The sequence below is a fragment of the Pteropus medius genome, unplaced genomic scaffold (assembly GCF_902729225.1).
Source record: "Pteropus medius unplaced genomic scaffold, Ma_sr-lr_union100, whole genome shotgun sequence".
Taxonomy (NCBI): Eukaryota; Metazoa; Chordata; class Mammalia; order Chiroptera; family Pteropodidae; genus Pteropus; species Pteropus medius.
This window is the reverse complement of record NW_024354503.1, coordinates 13,055,402-13,071,651: the sequence shown is the minus strand read 5'-3', so window position 1 is coordinate 13,071,651 and position 16,250 is coordinate 13,055,402. Positions and strand designations below refer to the sequence as shown.

The 16,250-nt window shown below is 41.8% G+C and overlaps 1 protein-coding gene across 2 annotated transcripts in view; it reads right to left on the bottom strand.

Annotated features, from left to right (window-relative positions):
* The window catches only part of CLIC5 (chloride intracellular channel 5), a 153,490-nt gene that overhangs the window by 45,416 nt on the left and 91,824 nt on the right, over positions 1–16,250 (bottom strand). For both annotated transcript variants that reach the window (XM_039854078.1, XM_039854079.1), the window contains exon 2: positions 1,055–1,164. In XM_039854078.1, coding sequence (XP_039710012.1) covers positions 1,055–1,164 — 110 coding nt within the window. The remainder of the gene's footprint in view (positions 1–1,054; positions 1,165–16,250) is intronic.

The window sequence follows — 16,250 nt, the reverse complement described above, 5'->3', positions numbered from 1 at the left end:
GAGAGAGAGAGAGAGCTGGAAGGATTGGGAGGGATAAAGACTGACCATTTGAAGAAAAAGGAAAATGCAGCTGGCAAGAGTGGGACCTGAACCAGGTGTGGGCTGTGAGATTGGACAAGAGAGCTTAGAGATAAGAGAGAGCACAGCGGGAGAATGCCCTGCCCTGGTGACTGAATGACAATGTAGGCAGGAAGAGAAGGGAGCTGGAAACGTTTCAGTGCCTAGAAATGGAAGAACAAAGGAATTCAGGAGGGCAGCCAGACTAAGAGGAAAAATGACAGATACAATTTTCAACATATATTTTTAAATGACAATAGAATATTCAAGTGGAAATATCTAGAAGATAGAAGGATTCTTGGTACAGTATAATTTACATAAAGATTAACTGGAAGAACATGCTAAGCTCAGCAGGTAAGAAGGTAAAAGCAGACAATAAACACTCAGGGAGTGACCCCTGAGCTGTTCCACATGTAAAGCACAGGTGGTAGAGAGGAAACAGAAGAAAAGGCTGAAAAGAGCATGGTTCCTGATAGTGAATGATGCCTGGCATTAGTAATAGGCATTAAAACTGCACTTTAAAAAAAGGGCAGTTTTAATGGATCCCCTGCCTGGAATCCAGAGCTTTCACACTAAGGAACTCTAAAGATGGGAACGGAGCAGGGGAAATGGCCTGGATCCCACTCCCTGAAAACTCAGACTCTTGTCCTGAGGTCCTACTGGAGCACCCGAGGATGGCAGTACTAGAACTTCTAAAATGGCTAACTTCTGGATTTTAGATGTCCATGTCCATCTCTGTGCCAGACACTCTCAACCACATACCCAGTGTCCATTCCCTCCTCTTTTCCGTGCTAACCGAAACTCCCTGTCTAAGCAGTGAAGCACTCGGCCCCAAATGAGACGCTGGCTTCTGAAGTCTCTCTTGTAAGTAGGGGTCTGGCCAACGAGGTGAGAGCAGGAGGCCCCTTGGAGCCGTGGGAAGGCTCTCGCCCTCCCTCATGGAAGCCTCTCTGTTCCTGCAGCTAAACATATTTCTCACTAATACAGCATCTTTTACCTTTTCAGATCCACAGTGGTGACATTGAACACGACTCCTTTCAGCCAAAGTATCATAAAGAGACGCTGAGAGAAGGGACAGTTGCCAATGCTTTCCCCGTCAATTCCAGCCTAGAAAGAAAAGAACCAGAGTCCTGAGTCAGTGTGTGCATGTTAGCAGGGAGGAATACATCCTTGTCGTCCTAATGTCTATGCAGGACGATGCCTGGCACAGGCATATGGGCTGAACTTAACTTGAGTTTCCAGCATGGCGATTATGTAGAGTCATAACTTTCTGGAACCACAGAACCCTAGCATCTCAGGGTAAAAAAGCCTTCGGTATCACACAGTGTAACATCAATGATACTGGACCGCCAACTGCTATACCCCCAAGTAATCATCTGGTCCGTGCACCAGTATCTCCACTAACTAATAATTTATATCCATCAAAGCAGTCCTAACAAATATAAATGCTTTTCTTTGGTATACCTAACCACAACATGTTCCTCTGTAGTTTACCCTCTTCCACCCTCTGGTCCTTACTCCATGAGTACAAATACTTCAGACTTTGATCCCATCTCCTATATCTCACTAGTCAGCAGACTGAAGACTTTAAATCAATACCCAACTTAATTCTGACTACTACTTGACCTTCGGTGTCAATAAACCATTCATTTCAAACTATCTTTTTACTGAATAAATACATATTGGCTATCAATTATGTGCAAGACACTAGAGAAAACAGGGGAGTCAAAAATGCATTTACTCAGGGAGCTGATGATCTTTCTGCAGGTGGGGGGCATTGGCTACAAGAATAATGATAGGAACACAAGACAGGAACACAAGAATAATGATAACAGGGCTTGGGTATTTTGGCTCATTACATTTCTCCTTCTCAGTACCCTCCTCAAAATGACATGTATTATGTTTTTGTTTTTATTTTTTTAACATCTGCAAGGCAAGTCTATCTTTACTTCTAAGTGGACTACAGAGACACAAATTTTATAAGAATTCATTTTCAACAAACACACAAACAAACAGAAAGGTCGAGTAACTGATCTTTTATTTCCACTGAGTGGTTTATTATTCCTTGACAGAGTACTTACAAGGAGAAATCACCCACTCACTCTAGTTTGCTATTGGCTCCCCTGGAAACTGTGGCCTCATCTGGTGGCCCTGGCACTCAGCTTCACTGACAGAGAGGCTGGGGGAGGGGAGGCCCCCAGGCTTACTCATAAAGCTGTGAACAATCCAACCATCGTACTGGAATGAGGATTTGCTAAGTTTTTTTTTCTTTTCTTTCTTTCTTTCTTTCTTTTTTTTTTTTGAAAGAAAAGAAAAAAATGCATTCTCAAAGCTCAACACATTATTTCCCCCTTGAGGTTCGTTTTGCTCGGGCTTCCGAATAGAGGAGTGATGCCTTCTTTCATACATGAGAGCCTAATTGTGTGCTTATTTCTGTCTTGCAAATCATTCCCAGCAGAGGCTCAGGTTTACAATGGAAAACTGGCGCCTGTGATGGTGTTGGTAGTAGGTAATTGCTATGAAATTACAGTTATTTTACCTCTCTCTTAACTACACCAAGAGCCCCATCCCTATTCAGTTCTCACTTTTCCTGCGTGCTAGAAACAGACGTACCTCTGAGTAGTTGAGACGCCATGGGCTCCGTTATACAAAATCTGAAAGGTGGGAGGGCACAATGTGGCCGCCACCCCTGCCGACAGAGCTAAAGTTACCGATAAAACCACTCTCAGATAGGCAACTATTAATTTAATAAAGAAGTGCTCACTCAACAGGTACCTGGTTCTTGGTCCTTTAAGACATCATGACAAAGGAGCTTTTCCCCAGGGTCAGTTGTAATGTCAGTGACAAGCAGAGAATTAAAAAATGAAAAATTAAAAGCCACATTCACATACTAACATGTGTTTTACATCTGGTAGTAGCGGTGGTGATGGCGGGGGCAGGTGATAAAGGAATTGAAGAAGCTAGTAAAATATTGGAATTATTATTAGCTGGACAAAAAGAATCATATAATAATAATGTTAATAATACCAACTAATGTCTATATTGTCAGGCATTGTTCTAAGTGCTTTACATATATTATTAACTCATTCCTATGAGCAGTGAAATATCATCTCTTTTTTACAGAAGTGAAAACTGAAGCACGGAGAGGGGAAATAACTGGACTAAGGATCCCAGGATTGAACCCAGGTGATGTGGTTTTGGACCCAGAGCCCGTAACTGCCATGCCCAGAGTTTAATCTGAAGCCCAGACAGGTAACATGTCCACTCATGGTCACAGAGCTGAGAGGTGATGATGCCATAACTGAGTGCATACATCCTACTCTTTAGTCCATGTGCATTCAGCCATGTCAGAGATGGAGAGGGTGGTGGCTTTCATAGTTCCCCATACTTCCCTTATTGCTGTAAATTATGATTCTAGGCCTAGTAAATAAAAATTGCCAAAGGAACAATAGAGATAATATGTGAGGATGCTATAATTTACCTTTACTGTCTTTGCATCCTTCTTTCAGCTTCTTTTCTATTCTATTCTATTCTATTCTATTCTATTCTATTCTATTCTATTCTATTCTATTCTATTCTATTGTGAAAAGATCACTTAACATGGCATCTAGTCTCTGAACAAACATTTAGGTGTACGATACATTATTGTTGACTGTAAGTACAATGTGGTATAGCAGATCACCAGAGCTTATTCATCTTGCCTAAATGAAACTTTATGCCCATTGTTTAGCAAACTCATGGGTTTAACAGAGAGAGTTTGTGGCAATCCCTTGAAATATCAACCAAGAATAATTAGGTGGGGCTCAATTTGACCCCCGGCCCTGAAAAGTGTGAGGAAAAATCCAGATGGACTTTGGCCCAAAGAGGCCCCAAGCAATGGGGGCTGGAGATAGGCAAAAAAAGTGGTGTACTAGGTTAAATTGTGTCCCCTTCAAATTCATGTCCACCTAGAACCTATGAGAGTAGCCTCACTTGGACATAGGGTCTTTGCAGATGAAATCAAGTTAAAATGAAGTCATATTGAATTAGGGCAGGCCCTAAATATGACTGGTGTTTTTATAAGAAGGTGGAAATTTGGACACAGACAACAAGGGGCATGTTCATATGAAGACAGAGACCGAGACAGAGATTGGAATGATGTATCTACAAAGAAACACTAAGGATTGCTGGCAAATACCAGAAGCTAGAGGGACAAGAAAAGGATTTTTCTCTAGAGATTTTAGAGAGAGCATGGACCTGCTGAGACCTTGATTTCAAACTTTCAGACTTCAGAACTTTGAGAGAATAAATTTCTGTTGTTATAAGCCACTCAGTTTAATGGTAATATGTTATGGCAGCCCTAGGAAACTAATGTAAGCAGGAAAGGGTCAAAAAGAAAATAATGTATAGCTAATAATAAAATTCTCAAGTTCACAGTTCTGCTTTGCCATGGCCTAAGGGGCATGCTCATAAATGCCAGCTAGCTACAACCTCAAAGTACTTTCTATTCCCTAGATATAGTAAATGTATTTATTATAAGTTACACTGTTATACTCTGTTATATACTATGTTATACTATATTATATACTATAAGTCACAATAAAACTATTCTACCCTCAAAACATGGGCCATGTTTTATTGACTTTGCCTTCAGCAGCAACAAGCACAAGTGCCTGAAACTTAGTTGATGCTCAGTGCCTCGTAGAGCAGATGCATGTTGAGGGGAAAGGTGATATCACTCTCTTTTTATGGCTTGAGTATCTCAAAATTCTGATGATGGCATTCTGAAGAGTGTCCTGAGGAAAAAGCAGATCATGGTTCTAGGTCTGTCTCTGCCTCTAATTTGTTGTATGACCTTCAGTAAGTCAGTTACCTCCCTCTCTTGACCTCAGTCATTGCATTTATGACTTCCTGCAATTTTGCGAATTCAAGCGGCTAATGGAGATTTATTTAGACAGCCTCAGAATCCTTGTATGACTTTAAAGATTGTTGAGGATCTCAAAGGGCTTTTTTATGTGGGTTATAGTTATCAATATTTGCTATATTATAAATTAAAGTTGCAAATATTTTAAATCTTTATTCATTTAAATATTATTATAATAATACATACATTACGTGTTAACGTAAATAACATATTTTAATATAAAAGAAATTTAGTAAGTAAATTGGTTGGAGAACATGAAGAAATTCTGGCCTTACATGGAGATACAGTTGGAAAAGGGAGGAGTAATTTAATATCCTTTTCAGATAACTGTGGGTATTTTTCTTTAACACCATACCGAAACTCACAAGTGGTAGTATCTTAAAAGTTAACTGATAGGAGGAATTTGAAACTCTATCAATGACGTTCTTTTGTTCCATGAAAATCCATTCATCTAACTTGCACTTTGAATGGATCTTTTACCCCTGAATGATTTTGTGGCATCATAAATTCGTCATTTGGAAAATAATGTTTCACTGTGTTGTGGAGATCTAAATGCTGATACATTTCATTATGCAATATCAAAGTATCTCATTCAGCAGTATCACCACTAAGCTCACTAGAAAAGTTTTAAGTAAAAAGAGAAGCTGCCACGCTCACGGTGGCAGATATGTGTTTTCCAATACTCTAATTTTTCTTGAAAGCTTGTATTTTATCACTGGCAATAAATCAGTTGTTATCCTTGAAATGACAAGTTTATTTCACTGATCTTGCAGGAAATATCTGTCAAATACCAAGTCTGAAAACCCATAGTTTGCTCGTTTCTCTTTCAAGTGAAACCTGTGATCTGTGGAAGAAGCGGCTGATTCAGCTCACAACTCAATCAGACATATGTTTTTCCTCAGACAACTACTGTACTTCGATGCAGCCAAAGAGCTTTCTGTGCATTTCCAATTTGATCAGGCAGAATGATTAAGGGACACATACTCTAGGGTTGAGACTTAGTTACATTATCTACTCTTCGCTGCTTCATCAAGGACATTCACAAATGAGACCAGCTCTTCTTTTTCTGCATGTGCATGACTCCTAGTACCCTTTATAACACTCCCTTGATTTGTGCTAAAACACCAGCAGCTTTACCCACAAAATGTCATCCCCAGAGAGAAATGATATTAGGTTGAAAATAGCCCTTGAGAGGATATTGGAGACCCCAGGAGTCCATGAAGAATATCTGGGAATTGTTGGTTGAAGACATTCCATGAAGAGACAAGTACATGGGGCTTCATCCCCAGACAATGAGGGGAAGCTGATAAACATCCAAAAGTCACTCGAAGGCACCAAAGCCCAGAAGAGGGAAAAACTATTCAGGGAAAATCTCAGAAGGAATAGCAGGAAACAAAGAGATGACATTTAAGTTTGACATAAGTTGTGTCACTTATCAATTTATTGTCTCTCGACTCCAAATGCACCCTTCAATAAATGCTCTGTGTGAATAAGAGATAATTTGTTTCGGCATTTCTAAGTGAGCATGAAGGTGGCTCCCCCAGAATAGAGCAGTGGAGGGCTGCTGCAAAAGGAACAGGTGCTCCTTCTGTTTCTGACATGGGCTGGGGGTCGGCAGTGTGTGAGGATATCCACAGTAGAGCCTGCCCAGCTACAGGCCCAGAATGTGAGCTCCCCCAGCACCCTGCAGCCTTGGCCTGGCAAAACTTCTCCACAGCCCACTTGACACAAAACCCAAAGCCTGCATACAGCCTGCCTATAGCCAGGGTGTCCATGCAGACCTGCCATTTACTCCACAAGCACCATGTGGCCTATAAGCCTCCTATTCCCGCTGATCCCTGGATCCCACTGCATGCCTACATCACCACTGCTGATCACCTGCTCCCCACCTAAATCTGGAAGGTGGCCTTTTGCTTGCCCAGCAACTCTGGACCAGCTCTAGCCTTGCCAAACCAATACACTTCTATGCTTTCTGCTGGGCTGACTATACCTTCTCCAGTGAGATTTTACCTTCTTCCAAGTTTGTCCTTAGGTGGCTATTCTTCAGCTCTAGGATATATCCATACAGAATTTCTTTATGTGTCTTGGTTACACTTTTCTCACAGTTAACACTTCTTTGTGTTAAACTTCTCCTACTTAAATTACTATGAAGTTTCTCTCTCCTGATTGGACCCAGACCACTATAGATGCTTAAATCTTTGATATTTCAAAATGCAAGATTTTTAGGCTCTTTGTTTGCTTCCTTTAAAAATCTGGCAAGTTTAAGTCTCGAATAAAGTACTAGAAAAAATAAACCTCAATTTTCTCCAGAAAGTTAATTAAGTCACCATTAATGTCATATTTCAACTTTTTGCTGCTTTCTCCTATGAAGCTTGTCCCCAGAGACTCAAATGATTAAACAATGTATTCAAGTTTACAGATAAAAATTTTGTAACAGTGGGGCTGGAACTGACCTCGGGGATGATACAGTCTAGCCTTTTCTTTTTGCAGTAAGGACATAGGCCCAGAAAGGTTAGACAACTTGCCCATGGTTGCACAGTTAGGTCTCATGGTGAAATCGAGGATCTAATTCCTGATTCCTGATTCTTAGTTTTCTGCTATGCTAGGTTTATTGTTATCATACAGAAAAGGGTGTCAAAGTGACAAAGGCCACAGGAAGAGAACTTCCCTTGGTTATAAAATGACTTATCTATATAGCACTAATCAACTCATATCGTGTGCAAGAGAAAGAATTTTTCTTTGTAGTGACAATATTTGGAGCTGCTGACTTTTTCTTATTAGTGTAACTCAAATAGTATTCCTTAATATGGTTTTTTAAATACCAAAGGGTCTGTGCTTCCAATAATTTGATTGGCAAGCCTTCCGTTAGCAGTGATGTGACTTGGTGGTTGCAGTCTGCTTGAAGATAGGAAGTTCTATACTTGAAGAACAACATTCTTTTTCTCATTCTTTTTCTAGTCCTAGGTGTAATATCTAACAACTAAATTCCATTGCACTAGAGGCAGGCTCGAGTCCTTGACTTCACAGAGTTTGGTGGTACAGTGTAAAGGGTGCAAAGTAGAGCCACGTGGACCTAGGTTCAAATCCCAACCCTGATATCAATAAGCTGTACGTGGCAGATTTTATTTTCACAAAGTAGCTAAAACTCCATATGCTCTCCAGAAGTAGGGTCTATATTTCCCTTATTCTTAAAATTGCACGGGGTTTTGTGGCTGCTTAGACAAACAGAAGAATGTAACACTGTGTAACTTCTGAGACCAGGTCATAAAAGGTGATATAGATTCTGCCTGGATATCTCTGTCTCTGTCTCTGTCTCTGTCTCTGTCTCTGTCTCTGTCTCTCTCCCTCCCTCACCCACCTTTTGGATGCTTATCCTTGGACTCCAGCACCATGTTGTGAGGAAGCCCAGAGCATATGAAGAGGAAATGGGTAGTGTTCTGGCTGACAGTCCCAGCTAAGTCTCAGCTGACAGGTGGCATCAATCACAAGACATGCAAATGAGTGAGACTTGAGATGATTCCAGTGCCCCCAGCCTTTAAGCTGTCCCAAATGACACCTAGTGAAGTAAAATGAGTCTTTCCCACCAAGCCTTGGCCCAACTTTAGGTTCATGAGCAAAATAAATGTTGTCATTGTTTAAAGCCACTAAGTTTCTTGTTTTTGGGGGGTAGGAGGGGGTGGTGATTTGTTACCCAGCAGATAATCCACACACACACTTAACCTCAGGTTCCTTATCTGCAAATTGAGAACGGGAATATCTATTTTGCAGGGTTATTTTACAATTGGATGATAATATGTTTAAAATGCATGGTGTTTGCTGTATCAATTTAGAGCTATTGTTGTTATGACCACAAATGCCAAACATTTAGGAAGAGCTAACTAAACATCCTTGTTCATGAAATCCTATGCCTCAGTAAAGAGTCAGTAGAGCTCTCTTTGATGGCATAGAAATTCTACAATACTTTGGTATTCAAGGTTTTATGTATGGAGCAATACATTCACTAGAGAAAGCAAACACAGGAAGAACTATAGCCATCTTCCATTGGCCAGAAAAAGTGTTCCTAAACTAGGGCAGTCTCATGTTGACCACAAAGGAAAACAGGTATGTGCATGTCTGTTCTCTGCAAGGCCACTGAGTTTCTGGGCAGAGCAACATTCTCCAACCAAATGTTGTTTTCAAGTGGTTCAGGAGCCACAGATGAGAAAGGTTTGGGTTCAAGGAGGATTAATAGCTAAAGCTGAGGTGTCAGGTTTTGTGACAGATTCCTGGCGATTTTTCTGTTAAAGCCCAGTGGAAGTTTTTATGTTCTCTCAGTATCTGGGAACATTTGCCACAGATAGTTACAGGATCCTCGTGCTATTGTTTAGGTCCGATTATGACTCTCAATGCTTGGAGCAGGAAAGCTGAAAGCTGGAATTCTTCCACCTCAGATATGCACCAAAGCACAGGAAACCAGAGGAAGATACAAATCTATAGCCGCAAATAAACAGAACTTCCCACGTGGGTTTAATTTGAAGAAGATGTCTTCTTGCTTAAGCCTCCCCAGGGGAATACCAGTCCTCATGGAGGAAACATGCCTTCCACTTAATTAGGCCACTGTCAGAAGTTTTGCTTTTCTCTCTCGATATATTTTTATTTGTTATTTAAGATGCTATAGAAGTCGGTTCCGGCTTTTGATCATGAATCCTTTTCCCTTACATTCATGGAATGAGCCTGCAGTTTCTGTAATCTTCATATCGAACAAGGGTATCTTGACTTTGAGCGCTGCTCCTCCCACAAATGTTGGTGTTTGAGATCCTGCGATAGCGGAGATTCTTCAATTCTTACTCATCCTGCCCTCTGCTCTGGTCATCGGAATGTTGACTCTTGAATAGAGCATCTTAATATCATAAGTGGGTCTGGAACGACTTCAGAGAAATCACAAAATCTGTCATCTTGCCTCTCGTTTGGGCTCAGTAAGCTCTCATCTATCCAAACCTCCCAATTATGATAGATTAAAAGCTTATGCCCTAAAATCAAATCGCAGTCATGAGATTTATTATATCATGTCGCTTAAATCCAGGACTTTCTGGAAAACTTTTTGCAAAATTAGTACTTTGCAATATGTCAACCAAGTGTGTTTATAGAGCTTGAAAAGTCTCTTCTAACACTCATTTAAAAATGCCATGCTCAGGCCTCACTCTCAGATATTCTGATTTAATTTAGCTGGAGTCGGGTTCAGGCAAGTTTTTCTTTTCTTTTCGTTTACCTCAAAACTCTCGAGGGAATTCTAATGTCGAAGCAGGCCTGCCCACTTCTGACCCGGTGGTGTTCACAGTCAGTATGTACAACAATCGAATCTCCCAAGGAGTGTGTTAAAAAAGAAAACTAACAAAAGTGCTCCCTGAGCACACTCTAAACACAGAGTCAGAGTCTCAGGGAGATGTCCGACGTGCCCTCCTTGCTCTTTTTGTTCCTTATTTTCTTATCTGTACTAGCAACCCCTTTGGACCATGGCCCCCTCCTATTGCCCACTCTCCATGGTTGGTCCTGGCGTGGAAGAAGTGCTCTGTTTTGAGTCATTCAGGGAATAGAGAGACAGTTTCAGGTAAAGGCTTGTGGAGAACCTCAAGTCAGCACAGCCACAGATGACACCGGAGCTTCACTTGCCGACCTCCGCTTAAAGTTCTTGAACTCTGCAGGTAGGTCCTCCTCGAGAGTGACCGAGAGCAGTGTGACCAGGTCCATAAATCTCACCCGCTCAACTCAAGCTCTCATTTGGTCATACGTGCTCAGCCACATTTCCTCCCCCTAGGCCCTACCTTCTAGCCAGCAATAGCTAGAAACTTTGTTTCTTTTATAACGTGGGACCCCATTGAGTCCTATGTTTGGCTTTCCTAGCTGCGCGGAGCACTGGGAGGATTTACTTCCACCCTCAACCATAAGCAGTCAGTCGGCCACTTGGGCAGGGTGGGTCCTTACAGCAGGACAAGCATCTTCATTGAGGGCCTGCTCCGTGCCAGAGCATGGGTGTGCAGTGATGAATGAGACTGGTCTGTCTTCTTGAGAAGCTGGCCCGCATGGAGGCAGTAAAAGGTAAAGAGATGGTATGCAGGTCAAAAGTAAAGTGCAATAATGATAGAGCATAGGTGGGAGTGTGAAGGAGCCCACCCAAGCACTGGTCTAGAGGCTTGGTTACACAATGTGGGCTGTGTATAAGCAGTTGATCTTGTCCATTGTGCTGCATCAGGGAAACGCACACAGGAATTCTCCAGTTCTCTTTCTTCCTCCAGTCTAAAGATGCCAGCCCAATCCTCGTCGAACTATTTTCTAGGGACCCTTGTGTCCCCTTTGTCTGCTATTCCTATCATCACCGGTCTCTAATCCCTTGGCCAACCTTGGCCAACCTTGGCCAACATGGCATCTTCTCCACTTCCATTTCTGAAAGCCAAGTCTGAAAGCATTCACATTTAAGTGTGAATTCTGGGTAATTGTTTAACATTGATTGTGGACCAGATGTAAGTAGAGTGTATGAAGCTCCAGTGGTGGGTTTCGGGCAGCTGCCGGAAAGTGAGTGGGGAACTGGGAAAGCAGGAGGAAGGGCAACGGTAGCTTCCTGTAGTCTTGAAACCAGACAGTGGCCTTTACCTATTACATCTTATGTGAGAGTCAGTCAATTCTTACCACTGCTACTCACAAGGACGGGGATTCTACAATGGGTTTCCAGGCCAAAGTGCAGCATTTCTTACCCCAAGGTTGCTTTAATTTCCACGTAAAATTCTCCATTTAAAATTACTTCTCTACTTAAAATTACTGGTTGGAAGCAAGACTTAAAGACAAAAGCAACATATTTCTTTTTAATTAATTTGTAGGTGGAAGATTATAGGAATGTTTAACTTTGCCTTTAATATGAGCACTGTGAATTTAGGATAGTTATGTTTCCCTATGTGCATGCAGTAAGACCTTAGCCGGAATGTTTCGAAGAGCAGGATGTTTGGGTGAATTGAGTCCCCTGGGTAACCTTTTAAACAAAAGAGTTCAGTGTAACAAAAAGCAAAGGCTTAGGAGTCCTGCATTCCAAAACTGGTTTTGGCACAAAGAACTACGTGGTCTCAGGCAAGCGATTTCCCCCTTCTTGGGCCTTAGTTTTGTTATTTATTAAAGTGGATAAATCAAAAGAGATGATCTTGAAAGATACTCTATTCCTACAATGTGATTGGGAGAAGGTGAATATCACTGCATCTTTTATTTGCAGCTGAGAATTCCAGCGGCTGAACAGAGACTGTGCGAGCTAGACAGCCCTCGGCTCCCATCACTACATTTGGCTCATGGCACAGGCTCCATAAATGTTCGTTGAGAAAATGAAAGAGCTTACAGACTGGCATGCTACCCCAAAAGGCAAGCAGGTAGACCTGTGGGACAGAGGCTAGCTGCAGGTTGGAGGGGCAATGAAGACATAAAGCAAACGTCCCCTGTAACCACCTTTCAGGCTCCTTCAGTGCTTTCCTTTAACCCATTTCCATAGTATTCCCAGCACATTACTTTAAAAAGCAGTTAAAGAAGCATCTCCTTTGGAAAGCTGCCCCACTCAACCCCCACCCAGATCCCTCAAGCCTCACCCAACCCCCTCATTTTTCAACACGGCCAGCTGAGGTACAAAGAGTTTAGATGACTTGTCCAATACACAGACAATTGGTGGGAGTGGAGTTTGCAGCCAAATGAAGATGGTTGACATTTCAGTCAAAATCATCAGTGTAAGTAATTTAGATATAATCACAGAAGCTTTGAGAACTGAATCCTTTCACAAGTCATCTTTAGAGAAGTTCCTGTTAAGTTTTGCTTACCTGTAATTTTTCTCACTAAAAGAGTAAAATCCTGAAGACGCAGAAAGAAAAAACCTGATTTTTGTAGGGTATAAATTCTAACCAAAGTTTATTCTACTTTGATGTGGAGGATTCACTCAAGGTAAAGACAAGAAGCCAGGCTCACAGTGAAGCTCCTGAGCCCCCAGGGGGAAGATGGAAGAAAAGATGTGTAGCTAAAGCCTTCCTCTCCACACTCCTCCTTCTCCTCCCCATCTGGAGACTGGGAAGATTAAGGGAGGCGACACAAATTAAGACAGGAGCACAGTACCTGGTGGACAGTAAGCACTCAGCACATCAGCTGTCTTCATTGTCACTCTGCCCTCTGAGTCCAGCCTTCCTTTCCTTCTCACACCCTCAACCATTACACTAAAGGTCACAGGCCTGGTGAAAGTCTCTGTGCCACCATGCAATAGGGAAACGTTCCACCAACCAAGTGCCTTCTGTCACGTGAGCCCACCCAACTAATTTCTTTCGAGCTCCTTTAGAACTTACTGTAAAGATCGCGGTCCCAGACAATTACATCTTCTGCTTTACAGGGGACTTTTTAAAAACAGCCTCACAGTTACAGACACAGAAACTGAGCCAGGTTTTCTGTCAAGGAGACCCGATTTCATTTTTTTCTGCCTTGAAAAAAACTTAATCTGAACTCGCTCCCCACTGAGTTATATGTTTAAGCTCAGGCCAAGCTATAATTGAAAAGGAGTCTGTCTTTTGTAGTCCCTTAGGCCTAAAGGGGAAATGGAAAGCTTTTCCAAATGGCACAGTAAGGCAGGAAGTATTCTATTTATTGTACTTCCATAAAAAAATAAACTTACACCAGTAATTATACCACACACACAATAGTCTCAGCCATCACCCAGGAAGCCACAACCTGAGATGGAGTCAGTGTTTCTCTACAGAAGGGAAACACTTACCATATTTTCTTTTCACAAGATCTAGAATTACCAGAGACAGATTGCCCACCCTTCTCTCTGCCTGACCAGTGGGGGTCAGAAGATCTTCATTCTGGTCTCAGATGTTCTGCAAAATAAATACGTACTTGAGCAGGTAATTGCCACAGTGTGACCTTCTGCATCCTTGCCTGTAAAATAAAGGGATGACTGGATAATGTCTAACTCTGAATCCTCTGCTTCTCTCCATGCTCATTTGTTCAGCATTATTAATCGGACACGAAGAAGTTAGAAATGACCCTTGCTTTTGAACAGTGATAATATAAATTCTCCACTTAATGCCTCAGAGAAAAACTGAAAGTGGTCATTATAAAGTTATACACTATCCCCCAAATAACCCCCAAATAAGGGGACTCCAAAATAAGTAATGTGCAAGAATTGTTCTCTACTGGATCTTTTCTGTAAGTCTCAGAATTTGGTGAGATTCTTGTGAGATACTCAAATTTACAAGTATCAAAGTAGGTTTTGGTATCCGCATCCTAGTCCTGGGGACCCGTAATACAGAGAGGGTCTCTCAAATCAGCCATTTGGTATATCAAAGGATAGGAAGATGTGTTTCCAGCTCAAGAGATTGCTCCATGTCTAGCTTTGGGGTAGAAGTTTTATGTCACTGTATACAGTCATCAAAGCATATCACTTGTATCTCTTTTTAGTTTGAAGGTACCAAATAGAAAATTGCGTTTGTTTGTTAAAATTTGTACTAGGGTCGTGTCCTTCAAACCCCAACCCCCAGTGAACTGTTTCTAGCATTTTCAGCCAGGACAAGCCAATCACAATAGCTTCCCTTACTTGTAAGACCTGTCTAAGGAAGGAAGCCTGCTATTGTTGGGCTATGTTTAGAATAGATGAAGCTAAGCAATGGCCTTCAAGCATTAATAGCAGACAGACTTCTAGATGCTATCTAAAGTTTAGGATCATTCCCTCCAAATGATCTCTGAGGGAGGCTCAGGAATGGCAAAGCCATTTCAATTGGTGCTTTTCATCTCCCAACTATTGGGAGCACATGTAGAAAATTCTGAAGTCTCAACCAGGATCAGTGGGAAAGAATGTCACTGTCATTTGGTGATGTTTTATTTGTCATGCTAACCTTAGATGGAATTCTGCAGACACTTTCACAGAGAGCAGAGGACTGATGAAGAGGTCAAAGAAATGGGGCGAAGCTAAAATGAGAAGCATAATTTTACCCTATGTTCTCCCAATTTGCTCTTATCACACCTTTATTTAACAGAATTTCTTTCTACTAAGTGATAAACAGATCCTGTTTTAGTTTTCTCTTCTCAGTCCTATAATATGATTCAAGGCCAGATACATCATTCTAGTTGTTCAAAATGTAGCCTGCGAGCATAGGCCACAGCCTCAGAGATGTACCGCGGGGCTAAAGGAAAACAAAGCCTCAGAAACAAATTTATATCAGTGGAGTAGGTGATTATCAACTAGTTTTGAGCACGGCATTTCTTCCCCCAATCTTTTCGCCCACAAGGGAAATAAAAAGATGACCGGAACTGGCCTCCAAGGTCTCTCCTTCATCTAACTGGGAATCATAACAGCTGCCATCGGCATCACAAGTTCTCTGTGAGGCTCAAATGAGAAAATGCACAGGCAAGTGCCTTGAAATAAGGGGCACAATAATAACACTACCACCCCCACATCCAGTCCTTCTTTATGAGTGGATTGAAATTATAGCTAGAATACCGTGTCCTACAGCTTTACAGTCCTCTTAGTAAAATACGCATGAGCCCAACCCTTTTTATCTCTCCTCCAGAATTTCCAGCAATAGCCCTACAAAGAACAATTTTCTTGATAGAAGGAAATTCTAGGTTGTCTACAGCCTTGCTACTCAAAGTAGGTCAACAGACCAACAAAATCAGCATCTCTTCGGAGCTTGGTAGAAGTGCAGATCCTCACGCCCTGTCCCAGACTTAACTGAATCACAACCTGCATTTTAACAAGATCTCTAGGTAATTCATGCCTATTAGTGTTTGAGAAGGCTGGTCTTCAGAACCTTTGTAAGACAAAGGTCCCATACAGCAGTAATGCAGACCTTTATCATCTACATACTAGATCAGTGATGTCCAGTTTTTCTTTTTCAGTACATCTTTGCACACCTGGATTTCATATTATTTCTATTTAGAGAAAAATCTCTACCCTTGAACATAGTAATCTGGCCCTGCTGCATTCTAAAAATGTCAGTGAATCTCAGCCAATTTCCATACCTTGTGCGGAGGAGGAGCCAGTTTGCAAATAAGAATGGCAGCCTGGTGCTGAAAGTGAACACTGAAGCTGAAACCGGAGCCGGGGTTAAATTATTTATTGAAATTCCATGATGTGGCTTGTCCATTAGGAGCCAGCAGAGCCTAGAGTCATCGAACATAGCAATCCTGTGCAGGCTCCACCCTCTGTCCTCTGAATTCACCTGACTCTTTGCCTGTGGGACCAGTCGGATGTTGGACCCTTGCCTGAGAGGTTAAGTTGTGGAAACCTGATGTGCTGTGGTTA